The sequence below is a fragment of the Gouania willdenowi genome, chromosome 5 (assembly GCF_900634775.1).
Source record: "Gouania willdenowi chromosome 5, fGouWil2.1, whole genome shotgun sequence".
Lineage (NCBI taxonomy): Eukaryota > Metazoa > Chordata > Actinopteri > Blenniiformes > Gobiesocidae > Gouania > Gouania willdenowi.
Window position 1 is genome coordinate 31,052,062 of NC_041048.1, and position 27,876 is coordinate 31,079,937.

Below are 27,876 nucleotides of genomic sequence, written 5' to 3' on the forward strand. Positions count from 1 at the left end.
TGGGCGTTCTCAATCAAATCTGGCCTCATGCGTATTCTCCTGTCTGCTTAAGTTCTTTTCCTGTTACGCGCTTCTGAACCTGGAATAAGTGCAGTGCCCCGAGAAGGTGAAACATTATATTGCACTAGAAGTTTGAACTTAGTTACAATTGAACCCACGCGCTCAAAATATTGCAGAAGAGACTCCCAGAAAGAATCTGTCCAAACTGACTCTGTCACGCTGCCATGGGGGTGGAGGGAGTCACACAACCAAGGATTGACCACCAGCATTTCTAATATGTTCACATTTACCAGTTCTAAACGGGACAAAATGTGTTACATTTAATAATATTTTATCCGTGCCGGTCACTCCTTGTCCTGGAAGGGGGGGGCGTCGCAGAGCTGATCAGCTGTGTGCTGCGTACTGTGTATAACGTAAAGCCACAGTTTGATCACAGTACAAAATAACAAGTGAAACATTGATGACAGATGATGATGATGATGACGACTAATGATCATTTCTGAATGCAGGAATGTAAGAAGTTAATAAAATCAGGCTTTGCACACAAACAAACGTTAATCTGGCGTTAATATTAGGGGAAAAAAAGAGATTTTAACTGTGGCTCAGACAGAAACGTGTATGATCTTCCCCCTGCAATAATCTGATCAAATGAACCTGTTACATTGTTTATCAATGAAGGCATTTCAAATTAAAAGTGTGCTTTATCATTTTCATGGATTTCAATGACATTTACAAGCGTTAGGAAAACTCCATGTTCTGTGATTTCTAGACGGCCGAAAAAGAATGACATCATGGCCCAGTCCGCCTCCTTGGCTTCATTTCGCCTTCATTCACAGACTACGCGCTTTTTGTTGATTTACGTGCGGTGGGTGTGTCAGGAACCTGACCAAAAAATATGCGCAGAAGAGAGGCACGTAACTGTAGGCGCTTAAAAAAGCGCTTAAGTCCAGACCGGAGAATAGGTTCCACACAGTCTGAACGTGGAGTATCTGTCTGCTCTGCTGGGATCGCTGTATGTGAGGTTTGTGGCAGAGGAGGAGTTGTGAGCCTCTAGTTACTGTCCTCACAGCAGCGAGTGATACATGCTTTCATGTCTCTAAAACATCAGAAAACTCCAATAAAGCAAGATAAAGTTGCTACATTTGTCATTAGACTCTATTAAGAAAAAAGTCACAAAGAGCTCCACAGTTGTGCATGTTCGGGAGGATAAAGGATGATAGGTTTCGAAACATGGAAGGGAGGGAGGAGCGTGGTTTTTTCTATACAAGCCTCACGATTCTACATATTGCAGCTTTTTTTTTTTTTTTTGAAGGATTCAATCACCATTGATCAACCTGATATGGGACAATATTAATTTTTGTAATGCAATGAGTAAGAGCACATGTGACAAAATTACACTTTAGTTTTTTTTTATCATTAAAACATCATTATATTTTGATGTAGATTTCTTTCACGTTTTTTTTTTTTTTTTGTCAAATTAGTCATAGTCTAGTTTTCCTCACATGGAAATTTTTTGGCAACAAAATGAACACTGCTGTCAGCTGCAGCTGGGAAGTAACCTCACAACTGTCTCCACAGTCAGGGTGTATCCTTGCAATGTTGTCCAGTGTAGGGCAGCAGCTTAACACTCCTGCTGAGTCTCAGTGGGTTAGGCTGTCTTGGTGTAACCCAGTCAAGTGACAGTGCTGCACAGTGAGCTGGTGATGGAACCAAACAAAGAGGCCTTTTACCAGGGCTACTGCAGCTGCAGAGACAGTCAGAACAGAGAAATAATAAGAGTAGATATTGATGCTTGAAACACTCTTCAACACTTGACCCTTACTAAACCCTATGTTTCTTTATTTTACCTCTCATCTCCATTACTGTAATAAAAAAAATAATTGTTTCGATGTGTCCACCATTGTGCTGACAGGCACTATGTCTCATGATATCAGTGTCTATGCAAGCACAAAGCAGAGCGTGTTTGTATCAATCGAGGTTCTTGTTCATGCAGTCATAAGATGAGTGTAAGTGTGTGTTATTAAATCACTGTATTAGGTTGCCCTTTCCTCTACTCCCCAGAGGTTGCTGTGTAAGGCCTTTGGCAAGGTTATAGCACAAAGGGCCTGTGGTTTGGTCTACCCATTCTTTATTTATCTTCTCTCTCCTACAGTATGAACAATTTGAAAGCACCATCGGGTTTAAGCTTCCAAACCACAGGGCAGCCAAGAGGCTTTGGAAGGTCTGCATTGAACATCACACCTTTTTCCGGTAAGAACTGACCTGTTTTTTTTTTATTTGAATATTTTTTATTCCACTGCCAATTAAGGCAGGCTAGATGCGTCCCTGTGCACATATTCATGAGCTACAACTATCACCTCCATAGCTTTAGTAGGGACCTTGTATTGAATACTAAATCAAGATTGCAGGAGTGTGCAGGAGGCGGGAGAACACACAGACAAGTACTGAATAATAAAGCTCTATATGTAGCCTGCATGCAAAGGGCTTAAAAGAGTTAGTTTTAGCACAAAGGTGATAAGACTTAAGATAGGTCATAGGGTGCATAACAGGGCACACCATAGAGAAGTGTCCAGTCCATCATACGGCTAACTTGAAGAGATTAATATACATTATTCTACTGAGAGGTTATATAACAATTATCTTATTTAATCAGAGGGTAAAGATCAATTTTAGGGAACTTTTCTTGTAGGCATAGATTCCATTTACAGTAAAGTGGATCACAAGCAACTAGTGAAGTGTTGTATCTAAACAGAAATAAATATTGCTTGCCTATGTCCAAAATGGCACACTAATGTACTATACACTACAAACTCAATGGGTGTATAGTGTCTATAGAGTATATACTATAGGTATAAATAGGATGATGACCGTTCCCACTGAAGTATACTTCTAAGTTTCCCAAGATGCATTTCAAACCGACAACGACAAAAACCAGAAGCACACTGAGGCTCATTATCTCTGTGGTTTTGCCACCTTTGAAAGTTCTGAAAGCATTTTAAGCGAGAAAGTGACCAAATAGAATATCAACATGTCATTTCATCTATGAAACTTGCGTATACACATTTCTTTCTGTCATTTTGGGGTTTTTTGGAGACCCTCCGATTTGTTACTGACAAAACTTCCTGTCAACTTCAAAACAAGAGCCCTATTTACAAAAGCATTAAAAAAGTAACTTTTAGCTTGAAGCTGGTCCCAGGACAATTTTACATTCCGCTCGCAATACATTATGGGGCGGTTGAGTATAACTAGTGTGCCCACCATCCACACTAAAAAAATGTTCAAATATAGTATACATCCGGGTATTTCCTGCGTACTCAATATTTTCATACTATCTAACCTGAACGCACTACATACTCATTTTGACATCAAACTTATTATGAGTAGTACGTTAGTATGCGATAACGAACACTGCCTTTATCTTTTTGACCTTCATTCAGGAAGCCTTTTTTTAAATACTAGTACAGTGCTCGTCGGAAGTATGCATTCATGTGGGAGCTTCAGTAGAGTTAATTATGGCCAAATGAGTATGTGTTTGAAGGTTGGATGTACAAAGAGGTATACATACTCTGTACTCTAGTGTTATAAAGGGTATATTTGCGGGTGCAAAATAAAACATTGTGTACGATTTCCCTGGTTTAATTCTATGGGACATGAACATGATAAATGTGTTTGTTGTTTTCTCACTTTTATATTTTTTTATTTGGTGTATTTTTCTGTAATGTATGTTTTTTGGAGTCATTATGTGTATTTGTGTATCTTTCTATTGTGTTTTTGTATAATTATAGTTTTTTGTTGCCATTGTAGTGTGATTCTGTTGTCATTTTTTTTTTGTATAAATGTTTAATTTTGTGTCTTTTTATGCATTTCTGTTGTAATTGTGTGTACTTTTTGTATGAATATTGTTTAGTTTTTGTTTTATTTTACACATTTAGCATATTTTTATTATAAATACTGTGTGTGTGCGTCTACATCCATCTCCTCCATGCACCCGCATTGTATTTTTCTGTAATGTATATGAACATGATAAATGTGTTTGTTGTTTTTTTAAACTCACTTTTATATTTTTCTTGTTTGGTGTATTTTTCTGTAATGTATGTTTTTTGGAGTCATTATGTGTATTTGTGTATCTTTCTGTTGTGTTTTTGTATAATTATAATTTTTTGTTGCCATTGTTTTGTCATTTTGTGTATTTTTTGTATAAATATTTAATTTTGTGTATTTTTATGCATTTCTGTTGTTATTGTGTGTACTTTTTGTGTGTGTGTGTGTGTGTGTGTATATATCCATCTCCTTTGTGCACCCGCATTCTATTTTTCTGTAATGTATATTTTTTGGAGTCATGTGTATTTTGTATTCTTTCAGTTGTTTTTTTGTGCATTTTTTGTGTTTTACTTTACTCATTTAGTATATTTTTTATTATAAATAAATAAATACCGTGTGTTTGTGCTCCGTGAAATGTTTGAGACGCTGATAACCAAACTCCATAGACATTGTAGCGCCAATCAGAAAAACAACAAAACTGTGCAAAACAGAACGTAAAACTCCAAACTACATGAGTGAGAAAGTAAATTAAAGTATTACCTACAATTCGGCTGTCTTTTTAAAAAAACAAAAATTATGTTTTGCCTTCGAACCGAGTGGTCAGAGCTTAGCTTCCATGCACGGCACCACAGAGAATCTGCAGTTTTCCAGATGGAGTATTGAACAGGTTGAGGTCAATACTGACTCTAGTGAAACAGCACGTTATTGAGCAACAGTTATATGGTTTAAACAATGGGAAAGTTGTCTGCAAAAGACTCACCAGTGGCTGACGGTTTCAAATGATCTATTCAGAGAGCTCCGTGTTTGAGAAGCTAACGATAGCATGGCACAGGAGGAAGTGGAGGAAGAGTGGCTGCACACGTGACTCTTGCTCGCGTGAGAAGCTGTGTAGTGAAATAGATATAGATGGTGCGCTAGCGCCCCCTCACACCCTGAGGTCAAAAGCTGATTAGGTTTCATTTCGGGGCCGTCCAGAAGTGAAATAAAATTAAAATAAACATTTTGAAAAGACCAAATTACTCCAAAATAACAGTAACACACACTCGGGGTATTTGGAACCCGTTGACCGAGTTTCAGGTTGAACTTGCACCGCGTCAGGGAGATATTTGCTCCACACACACACATCCACACACACACACACAGACCTCCCTTGCTTTTATAGGTAGATATCAGTTTAGTTTGCATAAATGGTTGAATAAATTTTTGTTTGAAATATAAATGATGAAAGCACCTCTAACAATTAGGCTAATGTAACACATGGCATAGTCACATGGTCCGAACATATACATTACATTTTCACACTGTTTTAACTGTAAAATTATTGTTGCTTATATAATGCAAAAACAATCTTTATTCATTTTTTTTACTTGACCATGTTCTATGGTAACATGCTAGTTTGTATCATTTTTTTAGATTTGTTAATACTGATGGAAAAGAATGTGAATACTTTTTTAGAGTTACTTCTCTGTGTAATTACATTACAGGCTTCAGATTACACACTGAGCCATGATCAACTTTCAACATTGTTGTAATAGCATTAAATGTGGTCTGAGACACGCCTCTAAAAATCTGATTTGCATTGAGTACATACAGACTTCTTCCTGTAAGGCAGAGAGCTGTGAAGAGTCATTTCTAGTTTCAGACTTACAAACCTCATTAAACATCATGTGTTACAAAGTAGAAGAAAAAAAATCTTTTCTAGGCATTAACTTCCTGCTGGGATCAAATGCACTTCTTGAAAATGTACAACCACTTGGTTTTTTGATTATCTGATAAAACCCATTAAAGTAACAATTTATGAATCAGTGGCTGTGAAAGACATTGAATAATTAGTGAATATATATATCAAATTAAAAGTTTAGGGTAAAAGATTAACAGTAGATTACACACAGAGAAAACATGTTGTACTACTGCAATGTCCTTGGCTAGCTGTGTTAATGAGCACCTGTAAATCCTAGTATTTTTTCCTTCAGACTGGTGTCTCCAGAGCCTCCTCCTAAAGGCTTCCTAGTGATGGGTTCCAAATTTCGATACAGTGGAAGGACACAGGCTCAAACCAGACAAGCTAGTGCTCTGATAGACCGGCCTGCTCCGCAATTTGAGCGTTCTGCCAGCAAGAGGTTTCTGCTCTCCAGGAGCTTGGATGGAGGTGAGAGCAACACATTGACCTTGAAGATAAATGTGGTAATATTTTACTGTAAAAAACTCAAACACCACATATTCTTTAAAGTTAGCAACTAACCATTTTTGGACACTTAATACCAAACGTGTATCGACTACCATGTTTGACAGCTAATACCTAACTTGACTCAGCTTCGGCGGCTTTTTGTTTTTGTCATTTATCCTTTAGTTTATTGATTTTCTGTGCGACAGTAAGGTATTACATTGTTGAGCCTCTTTTTGCTTGTACAATTGTACAAACACGCAAGGAAAAAGTCTCTGTGGTGCAGTTATTTTCAATTCAAGGTAAAGAACAGTTACTCCTAATGACACATACATATATACATCTAAGGGGCAATACTTCCAGAGTAGTAGTATAACACATTCTCTGCCAATCGACAGAACTTCTGAGCTCTTGGAGGCAGCTAGCTGACCTTGGCTATGACTTAAAGCTTGCCACAGCCCAAATTTCTGTTCCTGCTGTAACAAATAGTGTTATGGGACCATTACCTGGTATGCACTAAAGCAATTGTGTCAAACTCAAGGCTCGAGGTCCAAATCCACCCCATCATAGCATTTGTTTGGAGCCACATGATTACAATGGCAAGGAAACTCTATCTACAGGGTCAAACTGGATGCTCGACACCTCAGGAATTATAAGTGAATTATACAGTCATTTACATGTGAAAGGGTTACATTTTTTCTGTCTGGCTCACTAAAGATCAAAGTGGTCCATAGTTGGTTTAAGAACTGAAATTTGTCTCACACACCTGTCCTAAAGCCTTCTAATGATACTTGCATCATATTTAAACCTAAACCTTTCAGTGGCATGCCATTACAAAGGTGATTAGTCTAGGGTTGCCAACTCTCTGAGATATAACTAAGGGACCTCTTGTTTGAAGGGATAAATAGGCTTGTCTTTTTCGAGTTGCAGAAGTAGTATCCTGAGTAGAGAAGCCCAGACTTCCCTCTCTCCTACCACTTCATTCAGCTCTTCTCAGGGGATATTGAGGCATTACCTGCTATGAGGCGCACCTAGAGCCAGAGTTCTGTAATTATTCAAGGTGTGGTCAAAAGATGTGTTCTCTGTTGAGGAGAGGAGGGGTACGTTTCCCCCACATTATTTATTTATTTATTCAGTTTATTTCCGACATGGTTGCATTCACAGAAGTTTTCTTTTTCTCTCTTTTTTTTTTGTACATGCCGAAAAAGGAGACGAGAGAAGCAGTTTGCTTATCCGAGTCCCGTCCCCTATTTTGAACACAGAAAATTTACATCAGAGCTTGTCTCTCTGGTCGAACATTATTTGGTTCTGAACACAATTTCATTTTTTTTTTTTTGTCCTTTTTTGTGTAGGATTTATTCTCATCTGTAGTCAGTGTTGTCTTTTTTTTTTTTATTCTTCCTCTCCATCTTTGTTCGTGTCGTCCTTCTTCTCCGTAGATTTCATTCCCAGACGTTGTTTGTGTTCCTCCAGTTCAAAAGAAAAGTTCATCTTCTTTCTCATTGATGTGTTGATCTCGTATTCTTGCAAAAATGTCTTCCGAGTTTTTTCTTTATATCTAGCCAAGTTTGCAGCTTGTTTTGTCTCTGCATCAAGGCTATTCCAGCTGGTAATAGCTCTGTTGACAGTGCTGTATATTCCAATGTTAGATTTAACCCTTTCTTGTATAAACACATTATTATGTCTTATTCATCTGGAACAAGCATTGTAATTATTCAGGGCTGTGGTCCTTTCGGACAAATCTGCCCGATAGGAGAAGTGGAAAGGGAACTGGCAGTGATCCCCAAGAGAACATTCAGACATCTTGCAAAGACAACCATCGTGCCACTAAGCGATGTCAATCTGTTGTGCCTAAGTTGCCTTGGGATGGGAAGCTGTTCGCAGATTGCTTTTTCTCGCATTGATGTCTCACAATCGGGGGGTGCACTATGCGGCACGTGGAGCGTGCTGCAGAGCAGGTTGGAGAGGGCAGAGCTCTATGGTGCGTTCTCTGTGTTCTACTAAGTGCCTTTTGATGATGGGGTTTTTGTGCAGGGGTACAGGGTTTTGGGGCCTCTTTCTGACTTAGTGTGGCTCAGCTGCACAGCTCAGTGCCCAGTGCTGGCTTGGGGCAGCCAAGCCGCAGATGTCAATCATTAACTGTCATCTTTAAGTAAAGCCTGTGCCATCTTTCTGCAGCCTGTTGTCTTCAAAATTAATAAACATGTCACATTTTATTCAATATTTGAATCTAGGGATACATTTTATTAATGAATCACAAAGACTTATTAGATAAAACCTAGAACAAGTAAAATAAACTCTGTGAAGCATGAGCTAGTGTCTTTGCTTGAGTTTTCTTTCCAAACACAGAAGGTCTACTTTAAATGAAACTGTAATAAATAGCTAAACTTTCCATAAAGTTTCCCTCAACTGTCACCCATGTAAAACTTTCCTTAAAGACACTTCACCTTCAATCTGAGTGGTTTTCTTTGGTGGCATCAGAAGCATGTGTGTTTCAATGAGCCATTGGTCTTGACTTTTGACTAATAATAACTCAACCTTTTTGACGACATTTCTGTCAATTTTTCAGAGTTCTCCCGGCCCATGTCAGCCATGTGTGAAAACCACGACAGCCTGGCTCGTCGCAGCGTCAGCGAGCAGCAACGCCTCCACAATCCCTCTGTGGATGAGCAGGAGGCCGAGCTGGAGCCAAGTCTGGAACAGGATGAGGATGAAGAGGACCAGGAGCATGCCGACGAGATGGAACACAACAGAGATCAGGATGGGAATGTTTCTTCAAGCAAAAAGAAGGAAATAATGGTAATCAGATTAATTGTATTTCCTGAAGAAAATGCTAGTGAAGATGCATGAGCTGAAATGATAAGATAAGGACAAACAGGTTTTAGATCACTTTTATTGTCATGTATGGGCTACATACATAAAATTAGTTTGTACTTCTAACCCATTCCTGAGCAATGGACAGCCACACTGTAGTTCCAGGGGTGCAGTTGGAGGATTAAGGGTCTTGGTTGGTAGAATCAGACTAAATATGTATGGAAAACAAATAAATACTAAAGGAGATAGAACTATGTTGTTTATCTATCATATATTATCCATCAGAGCTATAATGGTGTAGCGGCTCTAGTGGATTCAGTCACCCTTTACTGTATTCACTGACTATTATCGTACATGCTGACACTGCACTGTTGGTAGATCCTGCTTGAAGCTTTACAGTTTTAAACCTTTCCTACTCTGCTGACCAGTGCAACTAAAGCCCAGCCCACTGTTGCTAACTATGCTTCTTTCTATTTCCTACTTCTTGCTGGCCAATAAGGAGGAGGCTGGGTCACCAGTTGACAGTACATGTGAGGTATTTGGAGCCTGGTGATTTGGTCTCTAGTTTCTGTCATCTGTACTTGTTTGTTCAGATGTTGTTTTTTAAAACTCTATCCATCATCATCCACTCCATCAAACTCTCAGTCATAATCGAGCATACCAGGAAATATTTGTCTAATACAGTAATGGTAAAAAGTTGTTTTGCAACCAAATTCTAAATTTGTCTTGGTACTGTACAGAGTGACCAACTCTGTCCCCTGTTTGCCACTCACAACCTGTACTTTTCTTTGGACTTTGTTCCTGTCCTGCACCTCTTTCCTACTCATCGAATTCTGCTCAAACTCAGCTCTCTCAGTTGGATCAGGAGGCCACGCCTCGGCACAAACAGGAGGTACCTGCTCCTGTGTGTAGCTCTTCTTCTCTTTGTCTTGCACGTTATTTTTCTCACTGTTGTCTGTAGTCTTCATTTAAGCATGACCTTTATATATAGATAACATAGAAAAACTGTTATACTTTAAACAACAAGGGAAATAGTCAACAATTGCCAATTTATCAGTTTGAGCTGGTTGGCTAAACGATACAGGTGCCTTTGAAAGGCTCAGCTATTTACAGTACTTAGAAATGGTATTTTAATTTACATTATAAAGAGGAAAAAGTAACACTAAATCAATACCATGGTTCTCACACTTTCTCTACTGTACCCAATTGGTTGAGAAGAAAACCTTTGCAGGGTTTTAAATGTTTTATTTTTTTTATTAGTGCTGTTTTTTAACATAATGTCCACATTTTCTTTAATTTATTGTGTTTTTAGACACACCAAGTTATTTATTGTATCAAGGAGGTAAGATCACAAAATAGTTTAAAAAGACAGAGATATTGGTTTTCAGTTGGAACGAGTTTTACCGAAATTAACTTCTATGATTACATTTTATGCAAGGCAAACCACTTAGAATTGTCTATTACGTCACACTATTTTGTACCACAAGTGTTATTGTCGCTTTCTTGAAGCTCTTGTTTATATTCAAGCCAGAAACTGTAGAAAAGTAAATGATCAAAACTCAGACTGAAAGTTGGGTAACTTGTCACCTACAAACTCACATCTAATCAATAAGAGGAGTTTATATGGGCACAAAAAAATATCTTTGAAAGTATATCATGGTTGCGCTTTTTTCTGAAGTTTAGTTAATTTTTAATTCAATTTTAAATCTTTATCTGTAAGGATAGTTGTTGAATTGCACATTGAGTGTTTATCCCATCTGTTTTCTTCTCTTTCACTCTCCTGCTGCACTTCAGTTTCTAAATAAGTCACAGGACGTCTTGCTGAAGCACCAGGCCAGCATCAATGAACTGAAAAGAGCCCTGAGGGAGCCACAGAGCAAGCGGATAAACCGTCTGTCAGCAACCTCGCCGACTGGCACACCGGAAAAGAAGGCTGTGAGTAGGGGCTGATGATGGTGGGTGGGGTCACGACGTGTATGGCATTCAAGTCCATAATAACTTTGACTTTGTGTGCTTGACCTTTATTGGAGAAACTTCTAGCTGTCTTTTTTGTGTATTTTTTCTGAAACGAGGAAAGAAAATATGTGGAGCAAATGAGCAGAATTAGTGAATGTAATTACAGTTTCCCATCAGGCAATTTACAGGCCTGATGGGAAGCAACTATGCTACTGCTAAACCTGCGCCTAATTAGGCACATTTTATCTTTCTCTGAAGAACCACCATCATTCTGACAACATCTCTTTGGTACTTAACGCATGACTGATGTATAGTTCATAAGGGAACACATGATGAGATTACATTAAGATATTTCAGGGAATTACTTTATGTTAGCCACTTGAGAAATAATCATAAATCCATTTTTCATTGATCAGGGAAACAGATCTTTATCAAGCACGTTGCAGTACTTCTACATTTTGATAATGGGATATAAAAATAATACATTGGGTTTTATATAGCACTTTATCATAGACACTAATGAGCTTTAAGGCAAAAATTTTTCACTCCACACTTAGTGGTGGTAAGCTACTATTGTAGCCACAGCTTCCCTGGGGCAGACTGATGTAAGCAAGGCTGCCATAGTGCGCCATCAGCCCCTCCGACCACCACCAACACTCACGCACACACTACGTAATGTTGGTAAAGTGTCTTTCCAAATGACACAGTGACAGATACCACTGGAGCAATTGTCCTCCACTATGGCACCTGGAATTCTCAATAGTCTCCCATCCAACTACTAACCAGGCCTAGACCTGCTTAGTTTCCAGGCAATGACAGGCTGGTCTGGTCATATACAGTATGTATGTAGAGAATGAAGCCTGTAGATAGGATGCGTTTGCCTTTGCTGGTGTTTAAATTGCTTTCAGACAATGTTGCATCTGTTATATGGCACAAACAGGTTTTTTTTCCCCAGAATGTCAAACCTGTTGTTTGTTCCATTCCGGAGAACTCAAGAGGGAGAGAGGGAGGTTGTTAATCAGTTTGACTGACAGTTGAAGGCAGGGTGGTCTTGCTGCCTCTGAGTGTTCTTGAGAGATTTAGTCAAACTCAAGCCCCTTGATATCCTCACAAAACAAAGATTAGCTTTGCAAATGTCTGCAGATTTGGTTTTGTGGCTATGGCTGCTCAGTACACCAGACTGCATATTTTCGGGAGCCCAAAATTAAACGAGTTTCTTGAATGTTTCTGCACAGTAATTTACACAAATGTTTTTTTTCCCTCTTCCTAACCCTATTCTTCTATTCTTTCTGCCTAATGTGGGTCAGTTGGTTGATCGCGCAGCGGGAAAGGACACTGTCAACAGTCTTTCTGTTGAAGGTTTCGTCCAGAAGACCCTGGTGACTTCACCTGAGGTTGCATGTCTTTCACTCTTCCTCTTTAATTATACTAATTCTTGCATGTTGTGAACTATAGTGAGTATTTAGTCTATTTTGGACATTCATCTTCACTGCTTGCTCCTGTCTTCTACCTCGCTACATTCTGTCACCAATTTGTATTTATTTTAAGATATTTAGACAAGTAAACCCATACTGTCATATTTATTGTTTGAAGAAACTCTACTGCCCATGTCACGTAACTTTTTTTCATAATGACTTATAGCTGTTGTATTGTTTAGTTTACCCCTAATGCACAGTATCATTATCATTATCATTATTAAAGGTCCCATGACCAAATTACTTTCTAATAGTTCATTTTGAAATAATGTATTTAATCCCACAGTTTGGTCATTTGTAACAAGCTTTATGCAGCCTTTGGGTTAGTTGGGGGAGATATTTACTGGCATTCTGTAAAAGTCTGTACTTTATTGAAAAGTCACATTTCTAAGTGCTGTAATGACAGAAAGCTGTGCTTGTGCTTCCTTATGGGTAGTTGCTTGAATTGATACAGAATTTACCTGCAGCTGCATTTTAATGATGATATAATGAACAGGTTTATTTATTTATATCTAGACCAGTGAGCCATTGTTTAATTGAACTGTTACACTATACATAATCTCTGATGGAATTTAGTTCATTTTTAAGACTTCAGGGTGACTATACAACAATACATACCTCTTCACTTTATTTGAATTATATGGTCCAAAAAGTAAATACAAGAAGTCTGTGATGGTTGTAGTTACAACAGATTTACAAACAAAATAAAATTCCTCGATAACCATAAGGTAACACAAGACATTTTAGAATGATGTCATTCATGCTAGTCTAGAGTTAGAGCATTTCAATAGAATTTACTATAGGCCAGTTGTAGACATATTGGCTGAGGTTAAGGCTGGGCGATATGTATCAAAATCCATATCTAATTTTTTTCCCTCAAAATGGCAATTCATGAAAAATGTTCTAAATAAAGTCTTACCAGAAAGGGGATTAAAGTCACTAGTACAAAATGCCAATCAGGCACTTTTATTTACAGTCAGCTGCACAATATAAACATATTGTGCCATCTTTGGCTATAATCTCTTATAAGGGTCAGAGAGTGTGAGTAAATTCTGTTGCGTGGCTTGTTTCATGGCAGGTGTGGGTGGCAGCCTACAGTTTTTAGGGTGCACTCAGCAATCCGTCCCCTAACAACTAAGTGTGGCCACATTACTTCGTGGATAAGGGAGAGAAATTGAGAAAGAGCCTTGGGTGTAAATGGAGAAAATTATGCATTATTGCTCGTAATGTTCAAATGCAGTAAGTTTCTCAGTGATTTTACAGAAGAGAAATACATGCACTAGTTCCACCCCGTTGTCTCATTGCTTTCACTACTTGTATAACTGAGGGAGTTTTGCGAGGAGACAACCGGACTTCTCCCCTGTCCCTATGGTCACACAGAGAAAGTCAACACAGTTTATCGAACTCTCTGTCGTCTATGCCTGTCATCATGTTGAATCTCTTAACCTGTTAGAGTGTGTGAGTGAGGGTGGGATATTTGTACTCATAGAGGTGTTACAGAGCATATTTCGAGTAAGAGACAGACAAGGGAGAAGTAGTAAAAGTAGAAACTCTTAAAACTATGGTATTATTTTAATGCAAAATAAGCTTCAAAATAGATTTAATTGTTAAAATCAATTGTCGTTTTACGTATCGCATAAAATAGAAATCTAGATGAATCATGAATCTTAATATATCGCCCAGCCCTAGCTCAGGTGAATGAGCTCAATCTAAACCACATGTGCGGACTCTTTTATAATCAATTTTTATAATCAACTAATCTACCTGATCTATTGTCCATCTACCTGACCAGTTTCAAATGCAACCATCAAATAAAAAGTTTGTACATCCCTGGTCTAGACTCTAGAACTGAGATTGCATCGAGTGGAATTTTATATAATTTACATAATTATATTGCCCAATTTGATTCAGTGACTTCTAATTCCTTGTAACTGTTTAAAACTATTGTTCTTAGCTGCATCAAGATAGCAATATGCCACTAATTTACCTGAGCAATCTTAATTTTACATAATATATCAAAGCACAGATGCCATTGCTACAATTTAACCATTTTGTTAGGCAGTTCCTGAAATGACATGTATCAATTGAAATAGATCGAATACCTTCCCTTCCTCAGCTCCGCTCTTCGATTTAGTATAGGGTACTTTGTCTCCTATCATGTAGCTGACCATGTATAGGATTCACAATCATGCGCTGCTCTGCTTGACATGTCTAACTCTGTTTAATCTATACCAACATTTAGGGCTCTGAAGAGTGGGTATTGATTGAAAAACAAGAGCCTTTTCAGCAAGACTATGACTGGAAGACCGAAGAAAAGAACAAATCTCTCACATCAGATTCCTCTTGGGAGAGAAAGGGGCTTGAAAAAGAGATACATACTACGAAGGTGATGCATAAAGATAAGGGATATCACAGACAAGAAATGAAAAGCCATATTGATGAGTTTCAATCAACAAAATTGTCCAAAGGGGAAGACTTGAAGACTTGGCAATTTGCTAATCAATTTCCAGACAATGCAGGCACGTTTCAAGACAAATCTCAAACTAAATCTTCACAAGCTTTAGACCCTGAGGCAAACAGCAATGTGGCCCCAGGCACACGCCAGAACAAAGAGCACACAGCCTTCAAACCGAGGAAGAAAAGAAGACCTCAGAGCCTGAATCTAGGAATGCCACCAGAGCTTACCTACAGGAAAGGTAGTGATTCAACTGAAGAAGAGAATGAAGGCTCAGAGTTGGACAACAGTCCAGAAACAACATACAAAAGTGGAGAACAATGTGAGATTTCCCCTGTAGGTATGATGAAAGATGATTGGAGTTTAGTAAAGGATCAGTCTGTAAGGGTCTTTAAAGGCAGCAAACAGGAAAATGTTTCCGGTAGAGAGGTTTTCTCACATGAAACAGAGCAGATCAAGAAAAAAGTGGATGTGGTTGGAACAGCATTTATTGACTATGGCTCAGTGAATGGACCTGGAAAGATAGAACATGATAGTTCATTATCAGGTGTCAAGGGGGAGTGTGTGATGAAGGTGAGGGCTAAGGGCCTTATTGACAATAACAAGTTAGCAGAGGTAAAGCTTCGACAAGTCAAGACACATGACAGAAGAATCAGCAGCTCTGGAGGCGAGGATGTTGAGAGTTTCCTAAGCGACAGAAGCCAGAGGACGTCTTTCCACCGACTATCAGGCAGTAGTCTCCAGTCAGAAATCACCAGAATTGTTCCACTTAAGCCAGAGAGGTCAAAGAGTTTAGCATGCAAAGATGAAAAGGAACAGACAGAACAGGAAGAGCCCACACGGGTTATCGGAAGGGAATATCGCTGGTCGGTCGGTTCTCCAGAGGGATCCTCAGACCTCAATTGGATTGACTCGCCTACTTTCCATCCTGCATTCATGACAGACCTGGAGGTCAGAACAGATCATAAGGATGAAAGTTATCATTCAGCTAGAGGATTTAGTTCCATGTCTTCAGGGCTTTCTAAAGTGATTCCACCAGCCCCTCCAGTGAAAACACAAAAAGCCAGAGAGTCAGGACTCATATTGCGGAACAGCCGAAATGCCAGCAGAGAGCCGAGCCTGGACACTGCCAAGAAAAGACTATCGGTAACTCTCCATGACATCTGTCATTGGAAGTATAACTTTGCATGAGCTTCATACAGACTTGTATGTATTTAAAGTGACTTGAAGCATTCATTCATTTCACCAGCTGGTGCCTGTATGAAGAGCAGGCAGAACTGTGCCTTTGCATCAGTGTGAAAGTGGACAGATCTGCCATTGCCCCCAACAATGCCAATTTATATAACTTATATGATTTGCAGCTTTTGTGTTTTAAACAATGGGCCTAATTTTTTCTTCTGCGTCACGTTCCGTCCGTCAAACATTGCCGAGGGCAGACAGGCTCCAACATAAGCATTGCTCTCATGATTTTTGCACATCTCCATGCCATTAAAACTGTCAAAACAAAACATGCGAATGCATAAAATTGCAACAAATTGAATGTAATTGGAGATAGAAAAGTGCAATCATCCATTATTGTGTCAGATAGAGCTATTTTTTCTCAAAATTAGAGATAAATGGAAGGATATAATTGGTGCACAAATTAATCAGCAAACTGACAAATAAGAACCCAAATGAAATTACAAAAGGTTGCCCTCTCTTGCACATTGTTGTTCGTAAGCCAGAAATTAGCTGCTTTGGTTCTTTTAACAGTACGTGGATTGAAAGCCTCTCAGTGTGAGGTGTTTCTGTCGATCTCACCCAACCCCACCCTGAGCAGGTGGTGAGCAGTCTGACACCACAGCTCGGTGCCTGACAGTCGCATTTTCTGCTTTCATTTTACTCTTGGTTTCACTGGGAGCATGCACGCAATTGAAATGAAATGAATTTGAAGGGAGCAAACATGACAGCTTTCATCATTTCCCTCCTTTTCATCTGAGAGTAGCTCTCACATGTATTGGATTAAATGGGAGAAGAGGTGTTGCTTAGCTTTGAGCACACAGACAAGACCTCAGTGACAATCAAATCACAATTTAATTGAACTCAGGGGAAAATATCCAGCTCTCCTCCTAGTTCTAGTTTGCAAAATCTGGCTATAAAATATATGTAATCACTTTTTAATTGCCTGTTATAACTCAATTCTTAAACTTTTCTCACATTTTGAAGAATGAAGTGTGTGAGGCCTTGCAACCCTTTCTCATTTACATGGCAATAAGTTAGGGTGTGAATCCGTTCATTTATAGGCTGCATGATTCGTCAGTTCTGCTTCATGTGATTACAAACAAATAGCTGTGGCTTTTGTGTTTGATGCAATAAGCTCACTATCTTCATTTCCTTGAAGTTATACTGCTCTGTGTTTCTACTTTAGGATTAGTGCGGGAAATTTCGGTTTTATTGAACTCAGACAGTCAGATCCCACAGGGTTTTACTAGTGTTTTTTTGTGGGAGCATTTTATTTAGTTTATAAACAATATTTTAACATCAGCAATACATATACTGTATACATTTATGAAAACTTTCCACACTTTTCAACAATGTTACACTAGCAGTTTTTATTTATTTATTTATTTATTTATTTATTTATTTATTTATTTTTATCAAAATTGTTCCAGAAGTAAAGTATTTGCACTTGTTGGCAGGAAACAATTCAGACTGATGTATTGGTTAAATTGGTTGAGAATAATTGTTAATCAACCTTTAAATTCTACTTGCAATATATTTTGGAGTGAAATACCAGTAAAATTGAGGCAGAGTTTATATCTAAGAAGAAAATGTTTGCTTCCAATTACCTCAATATCCCGCAGTGTACCAAGCGTATCGTAGAATACGCCAATTTTGACTCATTAAACATTATTAGAATTTAGCAAACTAGTCAATGCTCAATGTCACATAGCAGTATGTTATTGTCTTTGTCACTTTTGATGTTTTATATGCCTTAACTATTGGTTAAAAATGCAAGAAACTTGCATCCAATTGATTTTTTTTTTTTTTAAATCGCAAGGATTAGTTGAATTTTCAATTGGCTTTGGAGCTATAACTAAGGATGGTTGTTTTAATGTGTAGATGATGTGATGATTTATCTGAATGATCTGGGATGCATTAAAGGATTTAGCTCACGGAAAACACTGAGCCCATAACTTCAAGTTCTCTGGGGTGTTTGTGTGTGTTGACCTGTGGTTCCATACTGTGCTAACCTACTGCTGCTTTCTCTGCTTTGCCCTCTGCTTCGTTCATGCAGGAGCCCGTCTCTACTCCTGCCATTTTTGAAGAGCCTTTGGCTGATCTCAAGGTTGCCAAATTTTCATTCTGTTCAAACTGCATGCCATCTGACCTAATGCACATCTATCCATTGAGTTAATCTAATAATGGACAGTCATTATTTAAATGTCTGACAATGTCTGACATGCTAAAAAAATATAGAAATAACAAAGTTCTGACGGCTTCATTATATTAATCATGTTTTTTTTTGTTTTGTTTTTGATGTTGAAAATACAAGCAGAGGCAGTGGGGTTTTTTTAGGCCAATATTTTCCCTGTAAACCTTTAGTAATGCACTGTGCTCTTAAGCTATGTGACCTCCCACATGTTAAGTAAAACTGAGCAGTGTTGCCAGGTAACAAATGTAGGTTTATCATCCCAGAGATTCCAAATTATTGCATTTTGGGGGAGATTTTTGCACAACTATAAGTACCAGTGTGTGTGTGTGTGTGTGTGTGTGTGGGCATGCGTGTGTCTGTCAGTGTTTAGTTTTTATTAGTTGACAGAAATATCAATATTTTTTCCTATAGTTTTTATTCACATGTATTTTTCTGAATTATTCAATAAATGTAGTTGATGAAAACTATGACAACATTTGGCCTAGACACTGTTTGTTATTCAATCTTCAAACGTTTAAACCTATGACATGATTACTACTGTAATAAAAAGAGAACATGGTGTTTTAGATAAGTCTAGTCATAAGTCAAGAGATGACTGTATTAATTACTAAACAAAAGTATTAGTTTTATACATAATGCTGATATTAAGCTGTCATTATTATGACATGACACATGGATAAGGTGTCATGAAGGCTGTCATTAAGTGTTGTTTGTTACCCTAACCCCACTAGATCCCTCCACCTAACCCAAAAATGCCAACATAGCTCCAAAGTTGTCATAATTTAGTGAACAACATTTAATGAGAGCCTTCATGACACCTTATTCATGCTAATGACAGATAATGACAGCGTAAGTAAAGTGTTACCAAGCTGTTAATCAGTCATGACCTTTAAAAGGTTTTACCTCCAAATATTAATAGAAATGAGTATTTTTTTTACCTAACCTTTAACTGCATGTGTTTTTCATTTGATACAATTTAATTCAAAAACATTGAATTTCCCTCCGCTTTCAGTTTGGATTTTCTTTCAGTTCCAACAATTTAACTACAATCATTCCGATGCTATTTCACGCTTTTACATTTTAACGTCCATCATGGAACAGCTTCCTTCATGTATCAGAGTGGTGATCCTGTGTTATGACTGTACCAGAGGGAGTTGGTGGACAGGCGGCCTCAGTCCAGCGTAGCCTTCGAGGAGGAGCAGGAACGCGACACGGTGGCCGACATGAGGGACAGCCACCTGGGCATCGAACGCAAGTGCTCAAGCATGACGGTCAGCTCCACGTCCAGTCTGGAGGCTGAGGTTGACTTCACAGTCATCACGGACCTCCACTCTGGCACTGAGGACGTGTCCATGGGAGTGAGGGAGCTGGGAGAGAGGGAGAGACATTTACAAGACTTGGAGGAAACACCCAGGTTTTACTCAGCCCGTCTAATGGGATCCCGGGAGAAATATCCAATGGAGGATAAGTTTCCAGAGGAGGAAATGCATCATGAGGTAGATGGATGAATGTATTGATCCTTCATCACCATCATTATCCTCATCAGCCAACAGATCGACCTGCTCGTCAGGATTCTGTTGTGTAACTTAAATGCTTTTTTTTTCCTTCTTTTTTTTGATTAGCAGCTTTTTTGTGTACAAGGTTTTTAAAGTATTGAGTTCCGATTTCCATTCATTTTATTTATGTTTTATTGTGTTTGTGTGTTTAAATGTAATGTATACATTTGTCTCTGTTCTTTGGATTTCATTGTCATTGCATCATCATCCTTTGCACATTTCAAACCAATAAAGTAAATTTCACAGTTGCTTTCTTTGAACTAAGAATCTAAGTCCGTTTTGCTTTGAAACTGTCGCTGCTCACATTTCCAGGGTGTTAACGAGTGTGTGTGTGTGTGTGTGTGTGTCTCCTCCCACAGCCTCCTGTGGCTCTCAAAGATCCCAGTGCAGTCAGTGTGGCCCACAGGCTGAAGAAGGCTGAACATCTGCCGGAAACACACACAAACGGATCAGAAAACCATCACATTATGAATGTCTCACTACAGGTGAGTTAACACCAGCTGTGGCTTGTCAGTAGATTCCACTATGGCACCACCTTCTTTTTATCATTTATTGGTTATTGGCGTGTTGCAACCAACTTGAAAAGGTGCATATTTCCAGCGACTGTACATGTTTTATTTCTTTACTTTCTCATTCTACGCTCAATTTCCATTCAAGGAGTGTCTTCCACTCTGCTATGGTACCATCACCCCTAAAACTTCTTTAAAGAAGAGAAATACAACGGTTACAATGTATTACAACCGTTGCATGCATGTGTTGAGTATTTGAATAGTGTTTGGTTTATTTCTATCTATCTGTACATGATTGATGCATCTCTTGTACATCTATGTGGGGCATGTATGTAATTTGAGATTATGAACACAGTCCCATTCCCCTTCAGACATTTAACCTGAAGCCATGTACCCACTACCTCTGCACAGTTAAAAAACACAATAATGTAATGTCATAAACAGTGTAGCCCTACAGTGAAATTTATCTCTGAATTTTACCTATCCTGTTGAGAAATAATATAAATACTGCCAGGACACACTTGTTAAATAGATTATGAATCTCAGTGTGGTTCTTCTGACTAAATAAAGGCTAATGAATATATAATTAAAAAAAAGAAGAATCTGTAAAAACACAAGAATTATAACTTGTTCAATTTATTTAGTTAATTAGTCTAAGCAATTTCAGTGAGAAATAAAATGTAATTTTTTGGAAAAATAAATCTACCAAACATTTGATGATTGAGCATATAATAGTAATACAACATATGAATCACCCTGAAACTGTGAAATACAACTCACTACAACTTTAATGTGAAGGGTGAGGTTGAGAGGATGCAGTGTTTGTCTGAATTTAAATTTGCACTTTTTTGATGGGATTGTTTATCTGTCTATGCATGAGGGGCTCTGCATCTGACTGTCCATGGCCATGCTAGTAGCTCAGCTATCCACAAGTGTACAACTGCTAGCATCTTGGTCCACCGTACACTGTTGCTGACAGGTGACGCTTCAACTGCGGTAGCTAGTGGTAACAGTCGATGTGGAGTGACATTTATCTTATTCATTTTCATCAGTTAGCCGCCCACGATGGAATGAGTGACAGGCAGTCACAGGTGTAAATCAATCAATGTCATTCACGTAAGTCTATGTGAGGGCAGGGCGACTCACCATGTAATTAATTTGCTCACCACTAGAGGGTAGTCTTACAGAGGCCAATGTGTAATTTGTGGCAATGCATGGAGGCTCCTGACTGATGGTTGATTTGTATTCTAGTTTCCAATGTTGTCACGCTGTTTTGAATTTCTGTTCACGCACCCCCTGTGGCAATTTGTGTACCCTTGGGGGTACCCGACTTTGGGAACCTAGGCTCTAGAGCAGCGGTGGGCAACTCTCGTCCTCGAGTGCTGGATTCCTGAGACTTTTAGATGTGTCCCTGTCCAACACACCTGAATCAAATGCTCATTATCATGCTTCCTCTGAGCTTGATGACAACACATTGGTTTCAACCATGTGTGTTGGAGCAGGGAGACGTCTAAAAGTCTCAGGAATCCGGCCCTTGAGGACTGGAGTTGCCTGCTGTAGAGGGATGAGTCAGATGTTGTTTCAAAGTTGTAACATCACCTTAAAGTTAGTTTGAAGTATCAGTGCAATGCATCGTGAGGTTTGAAACACTGCATACAGAAAAAAATGTCGGGTTCTCCCTGTGCCTTTGTAAATTAGGGGTGTAGTGATCACAGATTTTTTTGGTATGATTGTTGTCAGGGAAATATCTACGATATTACGATTATCATGATTATTTTTGCAGTATTTAACTAAACACTACCATGAATAGGTAAAATCACATAAACACTCCTTATAGGTCTTGCATTTTAATTTACTTCCATCTTTGGATGTTCCCATAACAAAAAAATGTTAATGTTAATAAATAATTTGGAATTAAACAGAAATCAAATATGCTGCGTAAACACTCAATAAATGCTTTGTATTAACTATGCACTTCTCTCAGGTGGAAAAAAAATAAATAAATACATATATATATATAAAGGCTAAAGGAGGAAATTATATATAAGAAAAAAATATGTAAATCTTGGAAATATTGCAATTAAATAATATAATACATAATAATATCATATAAATGAATTATATAATTATAATTAATTGATATCAGGAATATGTAAAAGCAACAGGAAGTCATGATAAATGACTTTATAAAATTGCATTACTTTTTCTTATACATTTAGCCACCCTCAGACTGTACCCTGTTGGATGAATTAACGGTTTCACGTGAACTCATGATTGCATCATAATATGGTGACAAAACGTTCTTGGGTGGACCATGAAATTGTGTTATTACTTTAAAAAACACTGTCAGTGATCAAAGTGCATTTACCCATATCAGCTGCACTCACAGCCAAAACACTAAACTGATCATCAAAAGAATCATTCATTGCAAAGAGCTACAGTTAACACTAAATTGCTACAAATTATTTCCTTCTTTATGGTTAACAAATAATTTTTACATTTTTTGTGTCTGACTGATAAAGCCTTATCTATAATTATTGATTCTGTTATTGATATTAGACACTTTATGTGTGTATGCACGTGTATGCTTCATCCATGTTATTATTACTATTACTCATATATATATATATATATATTTTTTTTTTATATATATATCTTGGAAATATATATATATAGGACATTTAGCTTCTTTCTCTTCTCAAAACAATTTTCCAAAACAGATGTCCCATGTAATGTTCTAGGTGAGAATTTAGTTACCTGAAGTTCTAGTTTTTGACATTGATAAAAAAAAAATTCACTCAGTTTTGTGTTTGTATTCCTGAGACTGTGGTCTGCCAAAATATAAATAAATATCTGCTGCGCTACAAACAGAATTTAATTATATATATTTCAAGTCAGCTTGTTCTGTTGACATTATAAAAAAGCTTTTTTGAACAGATAATAATGAAAAAAATTACTGTCCGATGAATGAAGCAATTGTTCGCTCTTTTGATGTCTCCTTGAAAGCTCCTTAAGTCACTAGGCTTTGTGTTTTTGTTTGCACAATCTGTTTAATCTGTAGTAATGTTTCAGTTTGGACTATTCACTCTTTGTTAGATAATTTTTAAGATCTGTATTTTATTTTTCCACAGCATAGTATTTCAAAACCACAATGTTTAAATTATTGTTTTATGACTTTATGGCTTCAGATCTCAACAGAAGGTGGTTACCCTTTAAACCACTACACCTTGTTCTTTTGATAAACTCAATAAATATTCTAAACTTCCTCTTGAGGCGACCACCTCTGCCACATTTAGCTCTATGGCGCTCATGCTATTTATAGAAGTGACGACTGCTCTCACTAATTTGTTTTTCATTTATTAGTGACTATTGTGACCACCGAATATATAATGTTCTTTTTCTGGCCTCGTCACCCACAACACTTCATTCTCCGAATCCCTGTTCCTTGTATTTTCTGTTTAAGCATACGTCATTTATCAGCAGCATGTTTTGATGGAAAAACCATTCATGAGCTCCTTTGCATTGACCTGTTATGGTAGAATGTGGGTGTATTAAAGCTGCAGTATGTAAAATAATTAGACGCTCCACGCTCCCCCCTCCCCTTCTGAACAAAACTTACCGTCTTCTTGTGAACGCTTGCATGCACGCGCACACTGTGGAACTCTTAGCGACTTTTTTCTCAATAGAGACTATAGTGACAAATGTAGGGACTTGTTATTGGAGAGTTTTCTGATGTTTTAGAGACATGAAAGCATGTATCATTCACTGTTGAGAGGACAGTAAGAGGCTCACCTCCACTCCACACACACAAGCAGCCGAGCCCAGCTGATCAGAGCAGACAGACACTTCACGTCCACTCTGCAGATGAATTGCGTCTGTTCTCTCCACCTTAGATAATGTTTCCCTTAGATTCACAAGCCTTTTATCTCGTCTGTTATCACTCTCTCTCTGTGACTTGGTATGTGGGGCAGACTGCACATGGACTGAAAGTGGAACATGCGCAGTCTGCCGTATAAATGTCATATTAACTTACTACTCATACTAAGTCTGACTTCAAAATGAGAATGCAGTGCGTTCACATTAGATAGTATGGAAAAATTGAGTATGCGAGAAATGCCCCGATGTACACATCTTAATTGCATTGTACCTTGTGTATCAAACCTTGTGTATCAAAAGCATTCTATTTTATACTCAACTGCCCCATGATGCATTGCGAGCGGAACGTAAAGTAGTCCTGGGACCAGCTTCAAGTGAAAAATCAAACATCCCCTTTTCAAAACAAAAGCATCTCTTCATGTCTTTCATAAGGTTTTAATGCTTTTGTAAATAGGGCTCTTGTTTTGAAGTTAAGTGGAAGTTTTGTAAGTAGCACAATGGCGGGTCACAAAAAATCTCCAGAATATGTTTCCACGAGTTTCATGGATCAAATGAGCACATGTTGAAATTCTACTTGGCCACTGGAACTTGGTCAATTCTACTTTCTTGCTGAAAATGCTTTCAAAACTTTCAAAGGTGGCGAAACAACGGAGATATTTAATATGCTTCTAGTTTTTGTCATTGTTGGTTCGAATTGCATCTTGGGAAACTTTGAAGGTCCCATACTTCAGTGGGAACGGTCATCATCCTGATCCTCCCAACTGTACTTATAGTATATAGTAGACAATATATACAAATTAAGTTTGTAGTGCATAGTAAGGAGTACTATAGCTTTGCATTACCAACTCAGATTGAGGACGAGGGTTTTATTTCCTGTTTGGACAGTTCTTGTATTTTTTATTTTATTTTTTCATTCAAACCACTGACAGATGTTCACAATTGGTTACCAAATGGAGTGTAAATTATTTAACAATCTGTACAAAGTTTAGGCTTTTAGCTCTGTCAGTATAAATTGACATCAGAACTCAATGACAAAAAGCAGATGAAGATGACATGAAAATAGGTGAAGCTTTTTCCCCCTTTAAAAATGCTAGACTGAATCTGTCTACACCTACATAAGTAAAGTTGACATGTTCCAGTTGACAGTAGTGTTGGTAGAAAGAGTAGATAAGGACAAATGTCCTCCAAGGATCAATTCCATCAGTCAGCCGTGAAATAGCCTCGCAATAAAGATTTTTCACCCTTTTTTTTACGGTGCTTTGCGGTTTGATTAGAGGGAGAAGCATCTTCTTTAGGCTTTGGTGACACAACCTCCATATTCTCCAGACACGGATGACATAATCGCCTCATTGCAGAGTGATTAAAGTATTGACACTCTGTTAATGAGGATGATGAAAGCAAGTTTGACTCCCGTTCATCTCTGGAGGCAGAGATCTAAGTGCAGGTTGGTCGTCCCACAGGTGCCTCATTAAAATCTAATCATGCCTCAGCTCTAGTGGTGGTGGGGGCGATGTCACTGTACATGCCAGATTAGCTGAGAGTAAACCTCCAAAAGTGTGAATGAAACAGTGGATGTTTGTGTGTAAATGCTGGTAATAAAAGATGACGTCATTCATAGACAGACAAAGACCTGTAGCATTTACCTCATGCTGCCAGCAGAGGGAAGCACTTCAAATCTGTTGAAATGTATTTGGTAACCAGTATGTGTACCATTAAGCATTAGACCAGGGATAAGCAACTCTATCACAAATATTTGATTTTATCTGATTCGAGGGCCATATTATCAACATTCATGTCAGAATAATGACCAATCTGAGCATTATAAAATGGAAAAAAAGGGTCTTGTCTTTTTTTTTTTGCCCTTTGGGTTTTTCTGTTTTGTCAGTTCTTACTGATTATATGTGGTTTCTGTTATTTTTGTGTTCATGTTGTAATTTTGTGTATTTTTCTGTCATTTTCTGCATTTTTGTTGTTGATTTGTGTGTTTTTGGGGTCTCTTTCTGTATTTTTCTGTCACTTTGCGTAATTGTGTTGACAGTTTGTGTGAGTTTGGAGCTATCATGTTATGTGTTGATGTTTTTGTGTGTTTTTTGTAGTACTTGTTAACACTTGTTAAAGTGGTTGATGTTTCTGTCGTTGTCATTTTGTGTATTTTTGGTTTATTTTTGTGTACTTTGTGCATTTTGCTTGTGTGGTTTGGGAGTTATTATCCCCCACCACAATGTGTGGAAGGGGGGTATAGTATGTTATAGTTTGAGCTTCGTCCTTCCGTCTGTACGTACGTCCGTGCGTTCATCCGTTCGTCCGAGTTAAAGAGGACAGCTTTCCTCAGAAACTGTTTAAGATAGGATAACCAAATTTGGTGTGTGGCTTCAGGGTATCAATACCTTGATGGAGTTCGAAAATGAGAAGCGCACAATTATTTTTTCCGGAGTTATTGCCCTTGTTCGATTTTTCTTTACTCTGTTCGAGTTATCTTCAAAGGGGACAGCTTTTCTTAGAAACCGTTTAAGATAGTTAGTAATTTTATATTCTGATGTGATAATATTTTCTTATTTATACATCTAAGTGCTTAAATATAGGACATTTAGGAAAAGGTTGTGAGTTATAATGACAAGCAATCTGGAGGGGGATGTTGATGACCATGTCTTCTTGTTTTGTTTATTATGTTGGGCTTTAAATTCCTTCCATCTTCTTGAACTACAATTTTTGGTGATTTGCTTTGGGGGCCACAAAAAATCAGATTGAGGGCCACATGTGCCCCCTGGCTGCCAGTTGCCCACGCCTGCATTAAACCATTCTGCCCCTAGAAAGCGGCTTAATGAATATAATTACATGATAATGATCCTTTGCATGAAGTAAAAGACCACTCTTTGGGAGCTGCAGATGCCTGTAGCAAAGGATCTTTATCAGAAAGAGAGTGCATTAATTAACACAAGTGGAAATTTAAAGCCGTGTACCCCTTTGCATTTTTGTCAAATCATGTGTACGGCCTTTCATATCATAAGTACCCTCTCCATAATTTCATATACTTTTTCATTTATGGAACATAACCCCCCTAACTGCATCTCCAACATTGGTTACCTGAAGCATCTACAATTTCAAAATAATAAGTTTAAGTTTATGTGATAACATCAATAGTAAGTTAATACTAAATGTAGCTAATTATTGTGTCCTATTGTCAGAAATGTGATAAAATGGCCTCTACAGCATAAAATAATCCTGTTTCAACAAATTACAAGGAAATCCAGTATTTTATGGATCAATAATATACTGTTTTTGGTAAAAGTGTCTCCTCCAGCTGTATTACCATTACGCATTCACCTCTAGTTCTAATCTGTACACCCAAAAACCTCATTTTTGGTGTTCAGATAATACCCAGTTATCTTATACCAAAGTCAGTATTTTGTATGTGATTGTTAGAAGTTGTATTCTAATTAGATTGATCACTTGCTGTGTTCAAGGAAGTTATCTGAGTCTGGTATTGAGTTCTTCTTTCTGTCTGCTAGAACTGTGAAGGTGTCGGCCAGCGGGAGGCTCAAGCAGCACTTAAGGAAAACGGCTCCCCTGTAAGTATCTGTAATGAGACACTAAAAGTCCTTGAGTATGTTTGTG

The 27,876-nt window shown here is 38.0% G+C and overlaps 1 protein-coding gene across 10 annotated transcripts in view; it reads left to right on the forward strand.

Moving 5' to 3' along the window:
* LOC114462798 (band 4.1-like protein 1) overlaps nucleotides 1–27,876 on the forward strand; it is a 131,622-nt gene that overhangs the window by 92,323 nt on the left and 11,423 nt on the right. Inside the window, exons 10-21 of one of the 10 annotated variants that reach the window (XM_028445797.1) lie at nucleotides 2,153–2,250; nucleotides 6,015–6,190; nucleotides 8,775–9,004; nucleotides 9,519–9,554; nucleotides 9,867–9,911; nucleotides 10,814–10,954; nucleotides 12,283–12,369; nucleotides 14,693–16,051; nucleotides 18,183–18,233; nucleotides 19,469–19,816; nucleotides 20,236–20,361; nucleotides 27,771–27,830. In XM_028445797.1, coding sequence (XP_028301598.1) covers nucleotides 2,153–2,250; nucleotides 6,015–6,190; nucleotides 8,775–9,004; nucleotides 9,519–9,554; nucleotides 9,867–9,911; nucleotides 10,814–10,954; nucleotides 12,283–12,369; nucleotides 14,693–16,051; nucleotides 18,183–18,233; nucleotides 19,469–19,816; nucleotides 20,236–20,361; nucleotides 27,771–27,830 — 2,757 coding nt within the window. The remainder of the gene's footprint in view (nucleotides 1–2,152; nucleotides 2,251–6,014; nucleotides 6,191–8,774; nucleotides 9,005–9,518; nucleotides 9,555–9,866; nucleotides 9,912–10,813; nucleotides 10,955–12,282; nucleotides 12,370–14,692; nucleotides 16,052–18,182; nucleotides 18,234–19,468; nucleotides 19,817–20,235; nucleotides 20,362–27,770; nucleotides 27,831–27,876) is intronic. The other 9 variants (XM_028445802.1, XM_028445803.1, XM_028445799.1 and 6 more) reach the window with 9 other exon arrangements.